Raw genomic sequence first — 8,858 nt, forward strand, 5'->3', positions numbered from 1 at the left:
CATATTACCTATGGCTTTGTGTGCAAGTTTTACACACACACACACACACACACACACACTTCAATTTATAAATGTAACATGTTTTATATATATATATATATATATATATATATATATATATATATATATATATATATATATATATATATATATATATATATATATATATATATATATATATATATATATATAGTTGTGTAACTGACTAAATACAGCAAGAGATCTGTAATAATGCAATAACAATGCATATTAGTGCTCATATCCTTGCATAGTGTTTTGTTACATGTGCATGTCAATAGCATGCTAATGGTTCTTTATAACAGTATAGTCAACATATAAATAAACATTTACCATCCTTCACCTTCCTTGCAAGTCAGGGTATGGTAGACTCATGTGTGGCAGATGGCAGCACCAACAAACCTCGGACGTTGTCAAGACATTCACCTCCAGTGTACATTTGACCCACAACACTACTATAACTGTAGGCCAAGATGTAAGCTGTGGTGTAGGGTTACACACAAGCTGAGAGATGCAGCTCAGTTGTATTAGAGACAACTGTAACTGTCAGTATTATGTCATTGACAAGTCCTCTTGTGAAGTGGTTGTCATGTAATGATTGAGTATAGGATATCCAGGGTATTTGAACAAGATAGATAACACTTGGAACTCTTTAGTCTGGCACTCAAGATTTAAAGATAAAAAAGTAACAGCATTGTTCAGTTACCGTGTAATTTTCTCTGTGCCTTGTGGTGGTTGCTAAGCATGATAAGAAGATGTCCGAACAATGCAGTCACCACTGCTGATTTCAATAAAATTTTTTTCTTGATGGCCTCACTCACGATAAAATAAACGCACGCACGCACGCACGCACGCACGCACGCACACACACCACGTAGTGTAGTGGTTAGCACACTTGGCTCACAATCAAGAAGGCCCGGGTTCGAATCCCAGGCACGATGAGGCAAATGGGCGAGCCTCTTGATGTGTAGCCCCTGTTTACCTAACAGCAAGTAGGTATGGGATGTAACCTGAGGGCTTGTGACCTTGCTGTCCCGGTGTGTGGTGTGTCAGTGGTCTCAGTCCTACCCGAAGATCAGTCACTATGAGCTCTGAGCTCTTTCCGTAGGGGAACAGCTGGCTGGGTGACCAGCAGATGACCATAGGTAAAACACACACACACACACACACACACACACACGCACACACACACACACTCACACTCACACACACACACACACACACACACACACACACACACACACACACACACACACACACACACACACACACACACATTACTTGCAAAGCTGTACTCTGTTAGTGTGCCACTGATTCATGTTCTTTTCATTATGTACCAGAAGCCAGATTATTGAGCTCCAGATATAATAGTGTTACAAAACAATTTAAGATTAATGGAATAATCTGGCCATTATGAGTTTCAAGAAAGTTTGAAGCACAACTATCCTTTCTTAGAAAAAAAAAAGTAATATCTGTATCCTTTAAACCTTTTAAATGTTGATTTTATTTATTTATATAAGTCACAGACATTTTGATATATACTACTGAGTGACACATGTGATTTATTAGATGACAACAGAAGTCATCAAAAAGTGAAAAAAACAGCTACCGTAAAGATTTAAATTAGAAAGAAAGCAGTACTATCAGCAAAATTACTGAAGGTCATGAAGTACCTATTCTCATATGAAACTAGGATTGGAATTTACATAAGTTATATTATTATAATTGCCATTAATTATATTTTAGATGATCTTCATTACTGAATCATTATCTCTTAAGTTAAGGACTTCAGCCTTCCACTCTTATCCTGTGCATGGCTGGAAGGAATGGTGATGAATTATACATCCACTTTTGTCTCATGCATGGCTGGAAGGAATGGTGATGAATTATATTTTCTTTTTCTTTTCTTTTATTTATTTATTTATTGTCTTGCTTTTTTCCCAATGGTGATGTGTCTGTCAAGAAACAAACTGGTCTTCTGATTGTGATTTGATTTTGACAAATAAAATATTTTGATGTCTCCATGATTTTTACATTGTCAAAAATATATGTATAAATAGATATATCAATTAAAAACCTAAAATGAACGTATGGAAAGACACTATCTGAGAGTGACTATCTACTACCTCTGATGACCTGTTTTCTGTGGAAGCCATGAAGTCAGTCTCCAGCTTCATTACCACTTGTGTGGTTACCCTTCATCCCCTGATGGCTGCAGCTTGCCAAGCCATGTATACACGTGCAGTTTGTCTGACATTTCCTTGCTTTCTTAGCACAGTGACGGGGTTGAAGAGGGTAGCACTGGTTTAATTTCAACAGTATTAACTAGTAATTTCCCTGTAAGTGAATGTCATGTTGATAACAATATAGTTTTCCATGGTGAATTCCTCCACTGGTTCAAATGGTGGCACTCTTCTCCTGATGTCTGGGACGTGCACGTGTTGCATGATGTTGTCAACGTGGCGGTGGGTTTGCTCCACGTCTTTCAGGGAGGCTGTGTACACCAGTCTTGGGTAGTCCTCTGCCTTCACTGTACTAAAATAGAGAATGTATCACTTGCTAAATGTTTAATTACTCCAGAAGGTCTGAGTATGGTTAACTTCACATGTGAGAAATATATCAAGATAAAGATGGGAAAGCTATAAGAATAACTTTTTAGGACCATTCCTCTTTTTTCACTTCTCCAAAAAGTCAAACAACCTTGTGGTCTTTTCTCTGTCCTTGTACCCATATGGCTTACCAATATGCCGAACCGGGGCAGGCCACCAGATAGACAGCATTACCATAGTAACCAATGGTGTGCATGAGGTGGTGGTGCTCCATACGTCCCTTCTCATATCCTCCCAAACACTGTGAACAGGATGAAAAGTTTGCACTTCCAAAAATTTCAAGAACAAAACACATCATATTTTAAATAACATGAATTTCAAGAGTCATGCATTTTCTTTGTATGTATGCATTTGTTTGTTTCCATCATACATAGTTGGCTTCATAACACAGTGATACAACTCTTACCCCAACTAGAGTAAAATAACTGAGCATATCATCTTTCTCTGTTTGCCCATGGTAGTAGATTAGGAAGCTGCCCACCTGAAGGGGTAGAGTGGAACATAAATCAGTTAGTTTGCAGCTGCCACTGAGCCTCCCATCACACAGACAGTAATGGGAACTATCATATCACTTTCTGACTTTTCTGAAGTCTTTATTTTGCTATTATTGATCTATTTATAGGTTTTCCTTGGCCTACAGGCTTTTAGGTTATCAAAAATGAATATTCACATACGGAACTTACTGTTACAAGTAACTAAATGGTAAAATAATCTTGTGATAGAGGTTTTGTAACTCACAGACACTCAGAACAACTGTGAGCTCTGACACTACCAGAGGTTTCATAAGTGTTCAGCAAATGATTGTCAGCCTCTTAATGCTCCATCTGATCAGCAAGCAGTAGAGTCATACTAAAAATTAATAGCAAAACATAGGATCACCTTGGTCTGTGGGATGTACTGCTTGACACAAGGATGTGTCGTGATCTGCAGGAGTGTGGCTGTGTTTAGCTCCTGTTGCAGGAATCTCTCATAGGCTTCAGATGTCAGGCTGAAATCAGACCAGTCAGTGCTTTACTTTCACAGTATTAGATTCAATGTTCATACCATAATAATTAGTCATTTTTTGTCTATCTGTATGTTTGTTTTTTGTTTGAGAACTTGTAAAAAGGAAAAGATATCTGGTGGTTTTTTAATGTCTTTTAAACATTTGAGGGGATGCCAGTTCACCCTCTCATAGGCTTATCTCAAGTTCCCAGCCTGCCATCCACCATGTCAGCAATATTGCCAGTCATTCCATTCACAACTGACTCACTAGGATATGTTGACTACAGCCTGAGGGTCGGTGTTGAGGGCTCTGCGGTCAAAGTAGCCACCCTGCTCCCAGCCCGTCACGTGCACGCCACCATTCCCATCATGTCTGGTCCGTGGCACCTCAGGAGTCACAATGTCTTTCCCAGAGCTGCTCTGGATCATGCCTCGTAGGTACCAGTCCCAGTCCACTGCCTGTCAGCACCACCATTCTCTTAGTTATGCCTATCCCCATTGAAACACACTTGTTAAATGTTTTGGCGATGGAAATCCTTTAGCAACACACAAAAAGTAAACCAGGTCTGCCAGTGATAAGTGCTGGCAACACTAACATGGCTGCTCTTGGGCCAGAGGGGAAGGATCTCCTGTGCCCACCGTCTGTTCACCATCCACCCATAGGCAGGCAAGATGTCCTCCCGGTACAGCCTCGAGGTGTCCACAGCAAAGGGAGTGAAGCTGTTGTAGTTATAGGCATTGATGCAAAAGATGGTGTCATCAGCATCAAGTAGTGGTGCTGTTTGATGGAAGTATCTGTGGGTAAAGGTAATGGGAGTTCAAATGGTTTTAGGAGATGTATGATGGAGAGTTAGTCATCATACAGAAAGGGGTGAAAGATTTTATAAGGATATAAGTCATGTATCAGATAAGATGGGAAATAACTGAAAATTTTGAAATTTAAGGTGTGAAGCAGCAATACATAATGTCCCTTTGGCTGCAAGGAGAGGGTGAGCAGGTCAGGCATGCCATCCTGAAATGGTTCAGCCTTGTAGTAAGAATTCTAGAGAGTGAAATGACAAAAAGAATATATTTGAATATGGTAGATGCTGTGGATGCAAGAGAATGACTTCCAGTGAAATAAGAAGACAAAGTGTTGAAGAATAATGAGAGGATTAGAACATGAAATAGTATGCAATGACTTCTGTTGCAGCCATCCCCATGGAAGAGTTCTTTGGGTAATGCATTAGATACAGATACATAGAAATAGCATATTACTTTGACACAAGACCTGAGGCCTCACCTTATAAAGTCTGGTGCCAGAATTAGATCGTCCTCCAAAACAATGACCTTGTCTACTGATGCGAAGTGCTTAAAGGCTTGGAAGATAGAGAATTTAATGTGTTCATTAATTCTGATGTTGCTGCCGGGGGGAGCTGGATTATTATGGAATACTGCAGGCAGACCCACTACCTGTGCGAAATCCAGTGCCTCCCTTTGGTCCCCATCCACTGATAGAAGGATTGGGGTAACACCTCCACCCGCCTGGGACCACAGCTGGCGAATCTGACTTGGAAGAGATAGAGAGAGGAAAGTAAGACAGATGCTAAGTTTATACTATCTTGTTTCCATACCTATTTTTATCTTTGATGATTCTACTCTTTGATCTTTGTGCTCCCATTTTCTCTTCTCTGAATACAGACATTTTGACATGATGACACGTGATACATACCGAAGAACTTTAAATTGGTGTCTGGACGTGACGATAACAATAGGTATTTGTTCCTTCACATCCATTGGGGGCTGTGGAGAGTCAGAGAGAGAGAGAGATGAAAGTATTGAGTGAGAGCCTCCTCCTCCTCCTCCTTCTCCTCCTCATTGTAGAAATTATCATAAATCAATTTCATTTACCATTTTAAAAGCACATGGTGTATTTCAGGTATTTAATATCTGATATGCATACAGCACCATCAAATTTAAGTTACCTTATTATTTGAATGCAGTGAAATATAACATGAATTGTAGTAGTAGTAGTAGTTTTATTGGAGAGGAAAAATGGGGAAAAGTTGTTAAATTTTAAATGAATGTAGAATGAGCAAGAGAAGAAAAGGAATCAATGTCTTACAGCAAGGTCAGGAGAAAGAGCCATGCCTGGACAGCCACACCAGTCCCCATAGCCCTCGTACTCTTCACAAAACTTGGCTCTCCTTGTGTCTATTTGCTCTTCACACTCTGCTGCCACTCCTGTTAATTGAGGAAAATCAGTCTCTCTCTCTCTCTCTCTCTCTCTCTCTCTCTCTCTCTCTCTCTCTCTCTCTCTCTCTCTCTCTCTCTCTCTCTCTCTCTGATATAAAGGGGGACGTTAATTGAGAGGAAGGAGGTTGGAATTGATGGGAAGAAGATTGGAATAGAGAGGAAGGAGATTGAAATTGAGGGGAAGGAGGTTGGGTTGAGGGAAGGAGGTTGAAACTGAAGGGAAGAACACAGGTTGGTTAAAAGTGGGACCTACCCACTAAGGGAATGCAGTTTTATAAGAATAGATAGATGCTTAATGTGCAGTACTATTCCTTTCATAATCATAGCCGCTGTAAATATGGAGAGGAATTGCTCACTTCATATTATGCGGTTTCTCGCCTCATCTAAATGCGGTCCGAGCCCGGACACAGCAGTCGACTGATAGTTTGTATGTCCCTCTTCACACTGTACGGCTGCAGGTAATTAACTGATCCGGGCCCAGATGCAGTTGGCGCGTCCCACTGATCTTCCGGTCCTATACCCGTGCGCAGTGGCAGTGAGCTTTAAATTAAATAAAAGTCTTCACACTGTGCCATTAGTAGCCGCACAGGCATCGTGTGACAAACATATTTTGTGCACCTTCGCAGGATTTCAATTTGTGCAGCCGCCGGGTGATTGTGCGGCAGGGATCGCAAGCATTTCCGATCCGGCAGCCGCACCAAGACGCGGCGAGAAAGCGCATAATGTGAAAGGGGCCTAAATCTCCCACCAACAAATTACTTTACTGTTCAGTAATCCAAAGTTACCACCACTTTCGACTCTGCAGTTTTTCTACGTATAGGGTTTTACATAAGAACGTAAGGAAACAAGAGAAGCTGCAAGAAGCCGTCAGGTCTGCACGTGGCAGTCCTATGAGAAGTGAGGAGGAAGGTTATTCCCTATTTACTATGAACTACCGACATGCCCACACACAATTTCAACATGGCAGTGTAGAAGCCATTTCCACTTCCAACAAAGCAGATATGAAGTGATTTCACCTGAAGGACGGCGGGGCACTTGCACTGTCAGATAGAGAGGCGAGGAACTTTTGTTCGATAAGGCGCGCATACTGGTGGCCGCCTCAGCCCACAGTTTCCCGCCCACGGTAGCTACTGCCACCCACATCTCTCCCAGGCACACGTCGCCCACCCACCAGCCTTGAAGGAACTCTATCAAGAAATCACTCGTCTTCTGGTCTAAAAACAGCCTCCAGTCACCCTGAAAGAGAGAGAGAGAGAGAGAGAGAGAGAGAGAGAGAGGTTAATTGTTATGAAATAATAACTTTAATAAAGAAAAGCTAGGTTACTACTAATAAAGAACAATAATCCATCTTCACATACTCAGCCTTCATGAGGCTATCAGTGTCAGTAATTCACCGGCGCGGCGAGGACCAGCAGAGTGCCGGGCTGTAGGCTGGCCAGGGCGTCCACTAAGCCCTTGGCGGCGCGAGGCTGCCACGTGCGGAAGTAGGCAGACAAGGTGAGAGAGGCGTGGCTCGGGTGCAGGGCCACCACGTGCACGCCGCGGTGGCCTGTCGTGTAGTTGGTTGGGGTAACCTTTGTAGATACATTGTGTTGGCGTAACACCTGCACGGGAGGAGAAAAACGTATAAACACAATATTAGTTTTTTGCTGTGGCCATTATTGTAGCGGAGATCAATAATTATTGAAAACAGAAAAATACCTGATTTGGGCAAAAATCCTCATTTTGCTTGGAAAAATTAACGTGAAACGTAAACAATATCCAGTACTTGAAATAACACACACGGCACTGCAGGAAGAACTCTAAAACATGACGGTGTATGAATATTTATTTACCTTTTTACAATAGTCTTTCTTTCCGTAGGGATGAATTTGACTCGCTGTTGTAATCACCACTACTACCACCACCCTCCGGCAACACTCACCTGTAGGCCGTTAGCGAGGATCTGCACGGTGAGGGCGTCCACCAACACCTCCACGGCGATGCTCTGCGCCGCAGCCTCTATGGGACAGCCCATCAAGGATTAGAAACAATATATAGTCTCTCATCCTTGCAGCCCAACAACACCGCCACCACCATCAGGTTCACGGTTAATCATATTTGCTAACTATTATTATAACTGTTTTAAGTATGCAGTTGTATCATCTATGTATGCTGTGTGTGTATGAATGAGTGTCAGGATTATGAAAAGTTGAAAATTTATTGATATTTTCTTTCCTTGTTTTCTCTCTCTCTCTCTCTCTCTCTCTCTCTCTCTCTCTCTCTCTCTCTCTCTCTCTCTCTCTCTCTCTCTCTCTCTCTCTCTCTCTCTCTCTCTTTGTGTGTGTGTGTGTGTGTGTAGAAAAAAATGGCCGTCACACTCACCCCTCCGTCGCAGGAAGACCTCTGGAGGCTGAGCGCGCATCCTCTCGTCCCCTGAGTGACGGAAAAGACAAGGAGGAGGAGGAGGAGATGATAGCAGTCTTTTTAACTTTTTAAGCATACATAAATGAAAGAAATTCAGAAAATCCGAAAATCAGAAATATGGTACGTATCATGTCCGAATGTACAATAGATATAAATCAGAACAAAAATCTCTGTACTGGACTGACCTTCCGCCAGTTTCAACCAGTGTTCATATCTATCCTCAACTACTGCTCCCATTGCCCCAGCCACCACCAGGCAGACGGAGGCTAGCAGCATGGGCATGAGGCAGACAGGAGTGAGGGCAGAGTTGGCAAGGCGGTGGTGGTGGTGGTGGTGGTGAGGACATGGGGGCGAGGCTACCGTGAGATGGCGTTGCGCGCCTGCCGCCTGGGGTTTGGCGAGGGACGCGTGGTGGTACATGGGGCTGGTAGGGTACGTGGGAGTATCAGTGACGTTATTTAGTAACGTTATAATATGTACATTACAGCTGCTCCGTATACCATACATCGAGCCGTTAGTTTTTGTGGGAAATTTACTAGTTCCAACCCTGCTCAATTCTGGATTCCCATTGACTATAAAATTGTACAAAATGCATATAATGTACCT

At 42.3% G+C, this 8,858-nt stretch overlaps 1 protein-coding gene across 3 annotated transcripts in view; it reads right to left on the bottom strand.

Annotated features, from left to right (window-relative positions):
• Positions 1–1,477: 1,477 nt before the first annotated feature.
• The window catches only part of LOC135104278 (protein O-linked-mannose beta-1,2-N-acetylglucosaminyltransferase 1-like), a 10,954-nt gene continuing 3,573 nt past the window's right edge, over positions 1,478–8,858 (bottom strand). The window contains exons 1-15 of one of the 3 annotated variants that reach the window (XM_064011481.1): positions 8,857–8,858; positions 8,438–8,676; positions 8,211–8,261; positions 7,771–7,847; positions 7,241–7,450; positions 6,863–7,082; positions 5,716–5,834; positions 5,323–5,393; positions 5,064–5,156; positions 4,208–4,406; positions 3,880–4,070; positions 3,507–3,615; positions 3,034–3,108; positions 2,759–2,868; positions 1,478–2,553 (exon numbers count right to left, since the gene is read on the bottom strand). The exon at positions 8,857–8,858 is cut by the window's right edge and continues 615 nt beyond it. In XM_064011481.1, the coding sequence (XP_063867551.1) occupies positions 2,340–2,553; positions 2,759–2,868; positions 3,034–3,108; positions 3,507–3,615; positions 3,880–4,070; positions 4,208–4,406; positions 5,064–5,156; positions 5,323–5,393; positions 5,716–5,834; positions 6,863–7,082; positions 7,241–7,450; positions 7,771–7,847; positions 8,211–8,261; positions 8,438–8,672 (1,974 nt within the window). In that variant the 5' untranslated portion in view covers positions 8,673–8,676; positions 8,857–8,858 and the 3' untranslated portion in view covers positions 1,478–2,339. Of the gene's footprint in view, positions 2,554–2,758; positions 2,869–3,033; positions 3,109–3,506; positions 3,616–3,879; positions 4,071–4,207; positions 4,407–4,893; positions 5,161–5,322; positions 5,394–5,715; positions 5,835–6,862; positions 7,083–7,240; positions 7,451–7,770; positions 7,848–8,210; positions 8,262–8,437; positions 8,677–8,856 lie in introns of all 3 variants that reach the window. The other 2 variants (XM_064011479.1, XM_064011480.1) reach the window with 2 other exon arrangements.

The sequence above is a fragment of the Scylla paramamosain genome, chromosome 10 (genome assembly GCF_035594125.1).
Source record: "Scylla paramamosain isolate STU-SP2022 chromosome 10, ASM3559412v1, whole genome shotgun sequence".
NCBI lineage: Eukaryota > Metazoa > Arthropoda > Malacostraca > Decapoda > Portunidae > Scylla > Scylla paramamosain.